Genomic DNA, 15,795 nt, shown 5'->3' with positions numbered 1-15,795 from the left:
GGGCAATACAGGCCAATGGCCAGAAGGCTACTAGGCAGTGGAGGGAGGGGTACTTGGGTAACCCGCAAGTTGCATTCATTCACGTAGAAGCTAAAGGCCTGGTGGTCACACAGCAGCCACCATACTTGAGCTTCACCGCTAGGCCATGGCTTCCTTTCCTGAGGTCCTTGAGCCTGGCAAGCATATATGTGGATTTACAGTTCTAAGACTTCTTCTCTCTGTTAATCTACTATACTGAGAAACATACTAGCTGAGAGGACTCGGACCCCTTTTTCATCACCTGTTGCTTTAGAAGGCGGTGGGGACAGCTGCTGCTGCCGCTACCACTACTGCAAGGCTACTTTCTAGGTGTGGCTGAACCACCCTGGCACATTCCATTTCCTTAGAATATTCACTAGATAAAAAGTGTTTGTAGGGAAGAGGATAAGTCACTTGCTGTGGGTTCTAGTCCATGGTATGCAAAAAGCTACAGGGGGAACTTCTAAGGCCCCCTCCAACTCTGAGATCTGGATACTGTAAGAAATGAAACTGGCCACTCACCTGAAACTCAACCACCTGAAATGCAAACTCTAATCCGAGGGCTTTGTCAGGGAGATGCTAGGCTCCAGGGTCTGCATTCTAGATCAGGGCCTGTGGGATAAATGCAGCTTCTCGCCTGTTTTTGTATATATCATGTTTTACATGTTTGCTTCTTTGCGAGAGAGAGCTTGTGGGTGCGCCCACAAGTGGGGGAGGAGCAGAGAGAGAATGAGAGAGAGAATCCTAAGCAGGCTGCACACTGTTGGCACGTGGGGCTCCAGCTCACAACCATGAGATCATGACCTGAGTCGAAATCAAGAGCCAGACGCTTAACCGACTGAGCCACCCAGGCGCCCTAAATAGAATTTTATTGGAACACAGCTACACTCACTCATTTCCATATGGTCTATGGTTGCTTTCAAGCTACAATGGCAGAAGTGGATAATTGTGACCAAGACCATATGTCCTACAGAGCCTAGAATAGTTAGTTTGATCCTTTATAGGAAAAGTTTGCCAATCCCTATTCTGGGTCTTCATCCTTCTCCTTACCCCCACCCCTCACACACCACTGAAGAAAATGAAAGACGAAATAACTAACTCCTCTTTTCTCTGACAGAATAAGAGGGTCATCGCCTTCCAGTTGTGGCTCCAGCCCATTAAATATCACAAGTACACCTCCCCCTGATGCCTCTTCTCCAGGAGGCAAAAAGGTAAGGCTGATGACTCTCAGACTAAGGCCCTTCTTGATCTGGAGAGCCTCTTCCCAAGTTGAAATACTGGGGGTGGGAGTAAATAATTAGTGATGGTTGCTGAAACAACGTGGACGCTCTTTTCCTTTTAAGTAAATGCATCTATAGGAGTTGAGGTAGAATGCATACCGGTGGAGTTAGGGAGGCTTGCTGACATCCTTAGAGGATTTATTTCATGTGAATGCAGGAAGGCAGAAAGGATGTTCTAAGGAATGGGGAGGCCACCACACTGAGGGAGTATTTCAAGAGCTCCCATGAAGAAAGCATCAGTGAGTGCCTTGCACCGAAAACTATCTAGTTCTTTACCAAGAACTGTCAAGGGAGAAAAATATCCTCAGTGTCCAGTGCAGGCACTGGAAATAGGAATACTACCAGAAGCAACTTTGGTGCTGTGGAAGCCAAACCATGCCTTTGCAGCTGCAGAATACCTGGGGGATCTGCTACCTGGGTTTCCTGTGATGTGACAGCACAAGAATTTTATGTCACCAGCCCTCATGAAGAGTTGGCTAGAAGACTGCACTATAAATAGGCTTAGAAACCACTCTTTTGTTTCCATCTTTGCCAGATAATTTACAAGTGTAGGGGCCATCTTAACTGTAAATCATACATGCATTTACAGTGCCTGATGTCAACATAGATTAGGATAATCCAAGGGCCAGCATCTTTGGACATAGATCATCCTTCTCCTATCTCCCAAAACATACAGAGAGAAAGAATATTAGTAATTTACACAGACAGGACTCCTAGAACACAAATTGTGTCAAGCGCAGGACATGGGTTTTCAAAACTGCATTCCTCAGAGGCTCAGGTTACCAGGAGCTGTGGTGCTGGCAGGTGGGATGGGGCAAGGGCAGTTGGGGGAATGGAGAGGGTAAGGGTAAGGTCGGGACTCTTGCTTCTACCAGGGCAGCTTTATTTTATACATGAATCTTCTGTAAAAACTTCTATTTGAAAATAAGTTTCCAAACCCGATAAAGGTTTGAAAGTCAGTCAGTGGGTAAGAGTGGTCAATGAAAAACCTGAGTTTGAAGCCTGGCTTTGCCATGTGCTAGCTATGTGCCCTTGTATAATTATTTAGTCCTAGTTCTTGTTTTTTATTGTTTTATAACGAGGCTACTATAGGTCAGGACAGCCGGCATCTTTGCACATTAAGCCCTGTTATAAGGTAATATATGTGAAAATTCCTGGCCTTTGTTAGACTCAGAAAATAGCACCAGTGGATAAAGCCTAGGCTTGGCACATCCTCAATCCCTGCTTGCAGGTTTTGCTCTTAGGTCTGTTCTATCCCAAGATCCTCCATCCATATTGGGTCCAGCATCTCCTTAGGGTGGGCTCCCCTTCTCTGCTTCTCACTTCAACTTTTAGGCCTTTGACTTCCTGGTATTACCAAGAATCCCGCTACTCTGTTTTGAAAGGTTATCACTCCAGTAGAGTGCTTACATATTACTCAGGGAACTTACACATTTTCTCATCTTAGTCTAACAACCGTACAGGTGACAAAATCTAAGTTCCCAAATATTAAATGCTGGGCTAATCATTTAACAAGTATAGGCCAAAACTTAAATTCAGGTCTCGACTGTTGATTCTTTTCACACCAACAACTGCAGAGATCCAGAAGTGTACTCTACATCACAATGCCCCAAGTATTTTTGAGGCATTTACGGAATTTTTTTGGGGGGCGGGGGGGCGGGGGGGCGGGAGGGGGCTTATAAAAATGGGAAGAAATTCTGAATAGGAGTCCTCAGGAACAGGACTTATAAGAGCAGCTTAAACAAGATGGAGTTAGAAATGACAGCAGCATTGTGCCAAAGCCATGAGAGGAAAGGTGGCCCCAGGCTTCCAGCCCTTCCCACTTTCAAATTGGGCAGGTCCAAAAATGAGCCATTCAGTTTGACAACTAGTTCATTCAGAGTCAAGCTTAAAAAGTGAGGCTCTAAGTGAACCTCCTAGGTCCAGGGAGAGTCTGGACATCCAGAGGCATAAGGTAGGTTCAGATAAAGTGACAGCTCCCCTAAATATCATCTGCAGTCTTTTTTTTTTTTTTTTTTGGAGGGCAGGGGAGGGGTGTTGAGGGGGGAAGGACCTTTTCAGGGGTCTCCCAAGGCCAAAACTATTTTCATAATGTAAAACTTTTTTTTCTCCCACTGTTAATACAGGAACTGACAGCGCAAAAGCAGTGTCGGGTAAAACTGGTGCTTTTGCAAAAATCACGGCAGTGGCACCAAACTGTACTAGTAGTCATTGTATTCTTCACCACCATCAACTCACAAAAAAATAAATTTTCAAGCCGGTTTTAGAATGTTCTTAATAAGCAGTAAAAATACCGCATAAAATCCTTGAGTCAATGTTTTCATACTGATACAACTGGGGAATGTGCATGAACTATGTACTGCCCTGGTTGCCTCAAAGGAAAGCACTTGCATGACCAAGTTATGAGCTAAACAAATTGTTTTTGTCATAGCATATGCCATTTTTACTACTGCAAACTGCGGTTATTCAGACTTGAGTATTTAGAGACATTTTCTTGAAAATGTACGTGAGTGCAAGGAAAACAACTGACAGTGTTTGTTGCCAGTGAGAAAATTTTAGCTTTCAAGCAAAGATTAGAGTTTTTGGAAAACTTGTATCTGCTACTTTGAGCTCACCAGTTTCCCGGAATTTAAAAGGTATTTCTGCTGATAGAGGTAATATTAAGGATGGTGATGTTTTGATGTATGGTGAAATGTGTCAATATTTAGATCTGCCTGACTCAGCCAGTATTTTCCAAATGACCAACGCAAAATTATCCAAAGGTACACCGATGCATTTTTATATACTAGACTACAAGAATTTCACCGATAAGGTTTCAGATTCCACGTTGTACCTAATCTTTAAGAAACTTCCACTTGAGTCTTGATATAGAATCATCAGAATACCAAAGTTATTTGAAAAGACTATTCAAATATACCTCCCTTTTCCACCAAACAACATCTAAACAGGAGAAGAAAATGAGAATCCAGTTAAATCCAGTTAAGCCAGACATTTGATTTAAAAAAAAAAAAAGGACATTTCTGAACTTTTGTTGTTTTAAAAAAGCTATTTTTCATTAAAATGCTATTCAGGTTAACATATAATAGGTTTATTAATTTTAAAAATTTTTAGTTGTAACTTCGCATATAGGAAATATTGATAAATACAGCATACATAAACATATGGTCTTTGGAGTTTTCAATTTGTAATGCCACCTACTGGCAAGACTCGCAATCACTGCCTCCTTGGAAATCTAATCAGCTGCTGAGGTTTTAGTCCTTGGCCTTCAAGAATCATGTGAATAGTGTGATCCAAGGTAAACAAATGCTCTAGGGATTTTACTCGGTCTTTAAATTGCCTGTGTGGGCTGAATCATCCAGAGAAAATAATTTGGGGGAGAGGTTTATCTTACTGTGACCATTCCTAATACCTTCCTGTTTGAAATCCTCGAATAGGAAACTGAACATTTCCCCCCCTACCTTTCTCTTTTCAACATGCTTCGTTTTCTTGATGATCTTGAGTCCAGTACTGATTAAAACTGTTAGTGATACAAAAACTTCACTTTTTGTTCGTAGATTTTAAATGGAGGGACTCCAGACATTCCTTCCAGTGGCCTACTACCAGGGCAGGCTCAGGAAAACCCAGGTTATCCATATTCTGATAGTTCTTCTATTCTTGGTAAGTAGCATTATTACTCGTTTCCACTGTCAGAAGCTTGCACAACATCTGGCATGAAGTCAATTTTAAGAAATGAATAAAACACACTAGTTCTAAACTAGTTTAAAATTTGTTTAAATCTTTACTTCAAAGTTCAGTTTAGTGGTTGAGTTCAGGTGGAGATTCCAGGTTTGTCCCTGGAAGTCAAAAGGAGACTCCAGCAGCCTAGAGACAGCCATTTTCCCATGTGGGCCAGAAATCTTCAGTGGGAGAGCTGCTGAAGGTTCAGAGATAAAGCCTGGAAGGATGATCAATAAGCATTTCAGAGGGTATTAAAAGTCATGAAGTGATAAAGAGTTTGTTTCTCCCATCTCACCCATCTTTTTCTCCATTTGTCTTTCCATATCTTTTTTTTCCTAAATCCCTACCTTCCTATTTGTCTTTCCTTCTGTATCTCCCTCCTTGTAACTGGTTATGTCAGAATATTAAAATGAGGTCAACTCCAATGCTTTTTATCTTTATTGCATTTTCAGCACTTTGTTTCTAAAAAGTTGGTTATTCTGAGACACAGCAAAGTTTAAAAAAAAAAAAAAAAAAAAAAAGGCAATGCAGCCCCAACGCAGTCTTTCTCACCATTCTCCCCTTACTGTTATGTACTACTAATATTAAACATGCTTTGGGATTATGACTGACCAGTCTTCCTCTTCTCCCACAGGTGAGAACCCTCACATAGGCATAGACATGATAGAAAACGACCAAGGCTCAAGCAGTCCCAGCAATGATGAAGCAGCAATGGCCGTCATAATGAGTCTCTTGGAAGCAGATGCTGGGCTGGGAGGTCCTGTTGACTTCAGTGACTTGCCATGGCCGCTGTAAACACTACATGTTGCTTTGGCAACAGCTACAGTATCAAAGTGCATTACTGGTGGAGTTTTACAGTCTGTGAAGCTTACTGGATAAGGAGAGAACAGCTTTTATGTACTGTCCTCATAAAAGCCACCTCAGAGCCATTGATACAAGTCAATCTTACTATGTGTAACTTCAGACAAAGTGGAACTAAGCCTGCTCCAGTGTTTTCTCATCATTGATTATTGGGCTAGCTGTGGATAGCTTGCATTAATTGTATATTTTGGATTCTGTTTGTGTTGAATTTTTTAATCATCGTGCACAGAAGCATCATTGGTAGCTTTTATATGCAAATGGTCATTTCAGATGTATGGTGTTTTTACACTACAAAGAAGTCCCCCATGTGGATATTTCTTATACTAATTGTATCATAAAGCCGTTTATTCTTCCTTGTAAGAATCCTTTACTATAAATATGGGTTAAAGTATAATGTATTAGACAGTTAAATATTTTTAATAAATGTTTCCCTTGTTCTATAAATACTGTTTGTGCTACAGGGCTGGATCAACTTTCTACAGTGGGTGTTTAAGGACAAGCCACACCCATAACATTTACAGTGCCTTTCTGGCCTTCGTAACAAACGTAGGACTTACAGAATTTCCCTGTGTTAATAGCTTAGCTATACTGTTAAAATAATTCCTCCCCAAATAGTTGGCAGTTTTATGTGAGTACAATGTTACTGCTTAAACACATATTTCAAATCCTATGAAATTACAGATTCAAGAGTAGGTGTAGCAAATGGGCTTATTTCCTACAACTCCTCTCTGCTCATGGTTGTATAGCTTCACACAGTAAGTAACCCCTGACCCAAAGCATTTTTGCTTCCTTCGTGAATTGGGCCACAGAGTATTTTTTTCAAAAGAATTTGCACAAATAGTTTGCTAAGAGGAACAGCACAGTATAACGGACAAAGCACCAAACCAGTGTCAGAAATTGTCTCCGAAACCTAAGGTTCTATAACCTAGTAAAGCCATCACTCTTGAGTAAAGCCATCACTCTTGATGTTAGATTTGACTAGAAAATGTTCTTTTTTTTTTTTTTTTAGCTCAAACACTGCTTCGGATTTAATAGGGAATCTAAGTGCTTCATCGCACATCAACCAAACTGGAGGTCCATGAGCTACCACTAAGACAGGAAATCTATGAGACTAAGGGATCTGGTCAAGATGGTTATAAACTTGAGAAACATTAAAACAATGGAATTTTATTTTGATGAAAAACTCGAGTTTACAATCATTTAGTAAATGAAGAGCAAACACTTCATTTTCCTATCCCATAACTCTTAAGAAAAAAAAATTAGTAAATAAATATCTGAACAGATAAAGGGTAAGGCAGACTGGATGTTCACACTTCCTGCATGTGACTCACTGTAAAAGGGCAAGAACAGCACTGGAGAGAAGATAGATAGGGGCATTGAATCTCATCCTAATCATTCAAATAAGCCCAATGATAAATACTCATTTTTTTTTTTGCTCATCATGGGCAGCAAACTATACACATTTTACTGAAGGAATACTTTGATAGAAGCACTTATTTCAGTTATATTGTGCATCACAACTATAAAAATGGCTTGAACAGTTCCATTTAACCACCATTTATAAAGTGCAACTATGTAATATTCTACATTTTACCTGGGGTGTGATGAGTATCAATCTAAGCTGAAAAGACCCCAGCTGCCAATTTTCACCACTTCTGAAAATATCTAGATGTGTGAAAAAGGACAGTCCCCCATACAAAGAACCAATTTCACAAACCTACTGGTAAACAAATACATTTATGTAACTGGAACCTCAGGATGCTAGAGTTGTACTCATTTAAAAAACCATTCAGCTACCTTTGGTCTTTAAAAAAGCCTCCACTGCAATATCCTAAACATTGTTATGTGCATCTCACGATGAAGAGCGTGGCCTTGTAGTGCAGAATGAGGAGAGCGCGACGTCACCGTGAAGGGTAGCATGCGATGGTTTCAAGGAACATCAGCATCACAGCATTGGATTCTGTGCATCAGGATCGAGGTCATTGTTGCCAGAAGGAGGGTGCATCGGGAGAATATCCAGCTCGTCTACTTGTGGAGTCGGGTGCATGACTACCAGCTGGTCCTGGGGAATGTCTGCGGCAGCTGCTGCAAGGTTGGTGATAGATTTGCTCTTTACACACTGAAAGTCTACATGCCGACTCTTTCCTTCTTCCTTCTCCCAAGACATTCGAATAAAGGGTCTTTGGACATAGTTGTAAATCACTTCTGGGCGGCCCCCAGGCCTTTTCTTTACTTTTTCTTTGTAGGTAGGATAACCTGGAGGAGACAACAATTTTAAAAACTGAGGATACACACACACACACACACACACACCCCTGTACACTTCTCGCGAAAGTTAGCCTACAGAGGGCTTTTCTGCCGTAGTTCCTGAACAAACAGAAATTAAAGAAGGGAAACCAATATTCTATCTCCTTAGTCATCAGTTCAACAGCCAGAAACTGAAACCCTACAGATACAATTCATACAGGTTTCTCCCATCCTCTCCACTCAATACACCAACCACCAGAAAAACATTCATAAAGTAAAAGCATGGAGGGGATAGGTCCCAAATACAATGGCATGTAATGGAGGGCATTTTGGGCTCTACCTGTGTGTCCTTAACATTGCTGAACCTTTCCCTTCACAGGATTATCTTGCCTCAAGGCCTCCAATTTATTGCCACATTAGCCTTCTAATTTCCTTAAACCTAAATCTCCTCTTTATATTGCTTTGAGTTTTTTGTTGTTGATGTTGTTGTTAAAAGATAAAGAGCCATAGAGCTCTCCAGCTTCACTGGTTCTAAGTACACTTCTGCACATAGGTCAGCAAAGACACTTCTAGTTTGGGAAAAGTTTCAGTCATTTACCAGGAAGGTAATTTTTCCAAAAACATAACACTTCTTAGAAGCTATTATAAGTCTCCTCCTTCTCTCCTACTAGCAAGAATTGCTAGTTTAGACCAGGGACTGGCAAACATTTTCTGTAAAGGGCCGGACAGTAAATATTTCAGGCTCATTTTAGCTTGGATTTCAACTACTCATCTATGCCACTATAAAGTGAAATCAGCCACAGAAATATGTAAACGAATGAGCATGCCTATGTTCCAATAAAAAACTTTATAAAGAACAGACAATGGAAGGAAAAACAACAGGCAATGGGCAAGATTAAGCTCATGGGCCACAGACCATATCAGAATCAGGAAAAACTAGGGAGAACCTGGGTAGCTCAGTCGATTAAGCATCCAACTCTTGACTTCAGCCCAGGTCATGACCTCATGGTTCAAGAGTTTGAGCCCCAATCGGGGTCCGTGCTGATAGTGCGGGACCTGCTTGTGATTCTCGTCTCCCTCTCTCTCTCTGCCCTTCCCCTGCTCATGCTCGCTCTCTCTTTAGCTAAATAAATAATTTTTTACATCAGAAAAAACTAGAAAAACCTCATACAGTAGGGTCTCTATAATTATTGCATAAAGGATGTATGTAGGCATCATTGGTAGCTAGTATATTTAGCCATGTATGGAATGTGCACGTATGTAGCTCAGGGGCAAGCAGGGCTAAAAACGTTTTCAAGACCTTCTGCAGGATGTCGTTTCACACTCCCAATCAATTACCATTTGAAGGGCAGCTCTAGAGTTCAGAAAGGTCTCCAGATCTATTCCTTTGTCCTTGATTCCTCTTGGACTATTAGAAAGTCTTTTAAATTCCTATCTCACCATATTTCAATCTGTCCTCCACACAGTCACCACACTGACACAAGTGTAATATTACAGCCTTGCTTAAAAACTACCAATGGTTGGGGCGCCTGGGTGGCTCAGTCAGTTGAGCATCCAACTTCGGCTCAGGTCATGATCTCACGGTTCATGGGTTCGAGCCCCGCATCAGGCTCTGTGCTGACAGCTTGCTCAGAGCCTGCAGCCTGCTTCGGATTCTGTGTCTCGCTCTCTCTATGCCTCTCCCCCACTCATGCTCTCTCAAAAATAAATAAATGTTAAAATAACCCTACCAATGGTTTCCTCATGCTTCAAGGGAAAGTCCATAGTCCTTAGCATAGTATGTAAGGCTTTTTTACAACTACTTGTCATCAGGCTTCAGCTCAAGTATGTCTGCCTTAGGGAGGCCTTCCTCAACCTCCTAATCTACAGTAGCTTCCAGGTGCCTTCTTTCTAGCTTTGAAATCAAACAGCTAAATTCCACTATTTACAAAATGACAGAGAACAACACACACTGGTGAAGCAAATGTGTGAGCAATTCCACTGTTTTTAAGCCCAAAGTCTCCTCCCCTTCCTGCAAACACCCTATTTTTGGTTGTTCTTTCCCATATGTCTCAGCAGCCCATTACTGTCATCTCCAACAGCTCAACTGGTCACTGATCAACACCACTATCAGCATCACAAATATACTGAGAGAGTACTATGTGCAAGGCCCTGTTTTAAGTGGTTTTCCTGTATTGGTTCACTCTATCCTCATAATAGCCCTATAAAGTACTCATTAATGCTCTCATTTTAGATGAAGAAGCTGAGGCAAAGAGAAGTTAAGCACCCTGGCCAAGGTCATACAACTATTAAGTCATAGGATTTAAACACACAAGCAGTGTGGCTCTAGAACCTTTAATCTTTACACTTTGCCATATTATGCCAAGGGAAATACTTTGTTCTTAGTAAGGGCACTTAAAAGTATCTGACGTGACATCTGGAAAAATCTATTTAAATCACAAAGTAAAAGCATCTAAAAATGTACGCATTTAAGAAGATGAAATAAGTTTGAAATTTGTATTTAATGTGAAAATAAGTTAACTATTATTATACCTTAAGAACCAGTAAGTTACTAATATGCTTTTACATCCATTTTCAGAAAGTGGTTTTTAGTTCTGTTCGGCTTTGAGGAGCTCCAATGATCACGACTGGGCAAAGAGCTCTGCCAATCTTATGGGAACATGTACATGTGTGCCCAAACATACTATATGGGCTCAAAAATCATCAAGGTGACCTATGGCAGAAAAGATAAATTCATCTCTCTATATTGTTAGGGGATCTTACGGAATAAATAATTTCTAATGGCTTTCTATCTTCTCAGATAAAGGAAGCTAACATTTGTTATTTATAGGTCTACTGCATGAGCATTCATCTAGTAATCACTTGAGTTCTTCTCAAAGTATGTATTTCTCAAACTATACTCCAAATGGGATTCAATTTTTAGCCCTTTTTTTTTTTTTAAAGAAAATTAATAGAAAATAATGAAAATGTCTTACCTTCTATTCCCAATCTAATCTTCTTAAGACCTCTTTCCTTCAAAACTGATTTGGCCACATCTCTGTTTTCAATGTACTTGAAAAATCTATATAATTTTGTGCTATAAATAACTGAAAACACAAAAAACACCGAAATATTTTCTTAATAAAAATCAAAGTACTTGGAGATAAAATTATCTCCATCTTCAAAGGGGCCTGACAACCCTATAAGCCCAAATCATGGATGCAGTGATGCGGAAGGGTGACTAGCCAACATGACAGGACAATTCAGTACAGTTAATGAATAAGCAAATGTCTACTTAAGTTGAAACCAGAAAAGCTTTAATAACCAATCAGGTAACCCAATCCATAGGAAGAATCTCCTTCTGAAAGATTTATCATATACAAACTTACTAGAATGGGATCTGCCCCAATTTCTTCAAATAAGAGAACCAAAAGATAGCAATATCACATCATTATCAAGCAGCCCAACTCAAGGACTTTGCTGTAATGCCTATAAGGCCTTGTCTGGAAGGGGAAAAACTGCCTCGTCAGAAACTATAAAATGGATACATCTTATATTTCACGGATTGAGCAACTATTAATAATTCCCCAAAAAGGCAAAGACCCTCCCCACAAACTGTTTCCAATTCAGGCGAACAGCCCCATTTACTACTGATGTTAAAAAATGGCAGATTCGAGCATGTTCTGCCTAGGTTAGTCTGTTTAGAGCAAACTGGCTTTGCAAAGGACAGACATTCCACTGACAACATGTTGAGTCTTCCAAATGTGCTGGGAACTTCAGGGAGTTAGAGTGATGGACCTTCCTCGCCTTCTCTCTTTCAGGTGGAGTTATCTCCCTTAAAAGGTGAACTGCAAAGGTTTTTTCAAAAAAAGAAAAACACACTCACAAACCAAACATGCTGGTTTAAGAGCCAATAAAAGGAAAATACGTATATAGATGCTACTCATGGGGTAAATTTGTGATTTACATCCTTAAGATTACTGGCATTTTAAAACAAAAATTTGCTGACATCTCAGAATGAATGGTGTATGTCACATTTAGGAAAATCACGCTGAAGAGGCTGTGTTTCCTCAAATCAATCTTCTTTAGTTTGGAACATCTTAGCACAAAATGAAATGTATTTAAGCAAATTAAGTAAAAATGTTTTCAGTCCTCTTTAAGTTTCCAAGCTGAAGATGAAAAACATGAAAACAAACCAAAGAACACGGACATGGAAAGTTCAACAACTCAGAGGGAAAAGCCAGGTCAACCATAGTTCTTCTATCACTATCATGTCATTTCTATGTTCTATAGCTGGCTCTATACTTTCTAGTATATCTCTTTTAATCTTTGTTAGCCTTTCATTTTTCCTGTGTTTTGCTCAACTTGTTATTCCACATTACAGAAAACTGTCAGAAAACAAGCTAGGAATGAGGAAACACAACAGAAATTGCTGTTACTACAACTGTCCAGAGAAGAATCACAACACTAAGTGTATCATACAAAGGGAGCATCTCAATGTAAACTCTGAAAAGAGCTTCTATAACTTATGTTAAAATAATCTTTTGAATATCTTCAAAAAGAATACCACTTGGGGACTGTTTTGTTTTTAGACAAGGATAAGTAAAACGAAAAAATCAGAGACTAAGGCATTCTGTAAGTTTCTATATTCCTGTATTTTCACTTAAACCCTAATCTTTACCAAGTCAACATAGACTGGAGTACAGAACAAGGTGCTGGGTTCTTGTATCTAGTTCCTCAAATCATTCTTTTAGCTCTATCTTCTCAAACCTATAAAACTGCTCAAAAATATTATATTGGGTTCATCAAGAAAAGTAATATAAATTTTCTAACAACAAAAAAATCAAAAGGCTCATATCAGAGAAAGTTTAAAAGTCTATTAAGGAAAAAGTCATTGTTAATGCTCAAGATAAGCTGTTTTGGTCAGAAATACCTAACTATAGTTCCACAAAGCTTTCTGAAGGATCATTATATCCTCCAGAACACATATATGATACTAAAAAGGGAATATCTTAGAACTTAAAATCACCCTAGAAATCAATGAGTTGAAGCTTCTCATTTTATATATGAATAAAAATTAATCTAAAAAAATCAGCTGATTTTTTTATAATCTACTAACTCCAAGATCTACTTCTGTAGAAGGCTTCTTTCTAAATGCAAAGAAAAAAAATCCATCAAGATCCAGATACTCAATAAAGAGCAAACCATTTCTGTGCATGACAGGCATTTTCTAAAGGGCCACAGAGTAAATACTTTGGGCTTTGTGAGCCATGCCGTCTCTGTTGCAACTACTCAACTCTGCCACTGTAGCGCAAAAGCAGCAAAAGACAATACATAAAACTATTCATAAAAACAGGCAATAGGCTGGATTTTGGCCCACAGCCCATGGTTTGATGACCTGGTGTAGGTAAGAATTCAATGTACTTTCTTTATAAAAACTGTCCTTTGGTCAGTATTATAAGATACAGAGAGAATCTATGATGACTCAAGAGAGAGAAAACATGCCACAACACTTACTTTGTGAATACTCTTCTCCCATCTGTGGTGGATACTCTTCATCCCAATCAACCACATCATCATCTGTAAGCACTACTATGTGGCATTCTCGCTCCCCACTCTGGGCACTAGCTACCATGAGAGGCAGGATCATTTCTTCCAGATAAAATTCAAACTGTCTACGAGCACCATCATTTGATAACTCATGCATTAGGGCACCTGAAACGAAACCCACAAAAATACCTTGATTTTTTTGATGACTGACGAGTAAAAGAAGAGCAGGAGGAATACACACACACAACATCCAACCCTACAGACAAAATAATAGTGGTTATTATTTTGTCAAAACTTTTCCTAGGGGCCCTCTGGGTGGCTCATTTGGTTAAGTATCCGACTTCAGCTCAGGTCAGGATCTCACAGTTTGTGGGTTAAAGCCCTGCACCGGGCTCTGTGCTGATAGCTCAGGGACTGCAGCCTGCTTTGGATTCAGTGTGTCCCTCTCTCTCTGCCCCTCCCCTGCTTGTGCTCTGCCTCTCTCTCGCTCTCAAAAATAAACAAACATTAAAAAAAAACTTGGGGGGCGCTTGAGTGGCTCAGTCGGTTAAGCGTCCGACTTGGGCTCAGGTTATGATCTCACAGTTCGTGAGTTTGAGCTCCACATTGGGCTCTGTGCTGACAGCTTCGGATTCTGTGTCCCCCCTCTCTCTCTGCCCCTCCCCTAGTCACACTCTGTCTTTCTCTCAAAAATAAATATTAAAAAAAAAAAATCCTAGGAAGAGATGTTATGGAACTAACTGTAGGATCTTACAGCAAGAAGGGCCAATTAAAAGTATCTAACACAAGCTCCATTTTATACTTCATAAGTGATCTGCCCAAGGTTATAAAACTAATTTGCAAAATCAGAATTAAATCCCCCAACCCCTCCCTAGCCCAGGGTAGTTTTTACTATATCATGTTGTCTTCTATCAATATATCCAATTGTATCTTAGGGTATATCTTAAGGATCTTTTCAGATTGTCCATATGAACTAAAATAGCTCCCACATTCCATCTCCCATGTTTTCTTTCTCAGAAAATTATTCACAAACATTAATATTTCAGTGTAGGCAAAGAAGTGAATTGATTTTGGGATAAGGAAAGCAAAAGGCTAAGTACAGACGTAACGAGTAACTTCAATTTCCCAAATACACAGCCACAAACTCACCTGCATTGACCTAATCTTTTTTGTTTTTCTATGTCAATGACAATGTCCTATCTCCTATTTAAGGCACTACTAATTCAGAACTACTGAGAGGCTTAGAGAAGGAATTAGAACTCAATCTAATCTATAGTCTCCGGAGGGAGGGCTTTTTCCCCCCTAAACCATGTTGCTAATTATGTAATAGTTATTAATAACATATAATGATATAACAAATGATTAAATAAAATGTTATTATTTAGCCATGCCTCTCTCTAGGCTGGCTACTTCCCATTATGATTTTTTTTTTTTTTTTTGAATTCTATCACCAAACTGCTAGATATATAGGAAGGCTACTTCCCATTATCATTTCTTTTTAATTCCCTTTATCGTCAAACTCCTAGATATATCAACATATTGATTTTCCTTTAACTTCTGAACCAATTCCAATCTGGCTTCTACACTCAGTACTCCTCAAAACTGCTCTCAATATAGATTCCAAATGACCTGTAGATTGGTAAAAATAATGAACATCTTTAGATCATGTTTTTATTTGAATTCTCAGTTGAATCTCTTATGAGGACCATCACCCTCTTCTTCTTAAAACACTCTCTTTCCTAAGACTCTCCGAAGCCACTATCCCTGTTTTTCTTTCTCCTCTGGATGTTCTTCGATCATCTTTACCAGCTCTTTCTCCTCTAGCTGTTCATTAAATACTGATGTTTCTCAGGACAACTGTCTTTTCTTCTCCTACCTTATGCTGATAATTCCCAAATTTATTCTACTAATTCTCATCTTCTATATTCTAGATGCATTATATTCAACTGCCTTCTGAAAATCTTTACTGGGATGCCACCTCACAAGTACCTCAAACTCAATATATTCAAAAGCGAATTTAATCATATCTGCTTCTCCCTGCACTGTTTTCTTAAACTGGCCACATCATCCCATTCATTTCTCAGAATCATCTCAGAAGAGTGCCGGGCATATAATAGGAACTTAAATATTTGTAGAATAAATA

General features: G+C 39.5%; 2 protein-coding genes across 22 annotated transcripts in view; one reads left to right on the top strand and one right to left on the bottom strand.

The window, feature by feature from the left end:
- BMAL1 (basic helix-loop-helix ARNT like 1) overlaps positions 1-6,320 on the top strand; it is a 106,932-nt gene extending 100,612 nt beyond the window's left edge. For all 18 annotated transcript variants that reach the window (XM_053899964.1, XM_053899966.1, XM_019456377.2 and 15 more), the window contains 3 exons: positions 1,136-1,229; positions 4,853-4,955; positions 5,650-6,320. In XM_053899964.1, the coding sequence (XP_053755939.1) occupies positions 1,136-1,229; positions 4,853-4,955; positions 5,650-5,810 (358 nt within the window). In that variant the 3' untranslated portion in view covers positions 5,811-6,320. The remainder of the gene's footprint in view (positions 1-1,135; positions 1,230-4,852; positions 4,956-5,649) is intronic.
- Positions 6,321-7,027: 707 nt separating this feature from the next.
- BTBD10 (BTB domain containing 10) overlaps positions 7,028-15,795 on the bottom strand; it is an 85,966-nt gene continuing 77,198 nt past the window's right edge. For all 4 annotated transcript variants that reach the window (XM_019456390.2, XM_019456388.2, XM_019456389.2 and 1 more), the window contains 3 exons: positions 13,620-13,817; positions 11,099-11,209; positions 7,028-8,132 (listed from right to left, as the gene is read on the bottom strand). In XM_019456390.2, the coding sequence (XP_019311935.1) occupies positions 7,822-8,132; positions 11,099-11,209; positions 13,620-13,817 (620 nt within the window). In that variant the 3' untranslated portion in view covers positions 7,028-7,821. The remainder of the gene's footprint in view (positions 8,133-11,098; positions 11,210-13,619; positions 13,818-15,795) is intronic.

The sequence above is a fragment of the Panthera pardus genome, unplaced genomic scaffold (assembly GCF_024362965.1).
Source record: "Panthera pardus isolate Hobbes unplaced genomic scaffold, ASM2436296v1 HiC_scaffold_12, whole genome shotgun sequence".
NCBI classification, from domain to species: Eukaryota; Metazoa; Chordata; class Mammalia; order Carnivora; family Felidae; genus Panthera; species Panthera pardus.
This window is presented reverse-complemented; position numbering and strand designations above follow the sequence as displayed.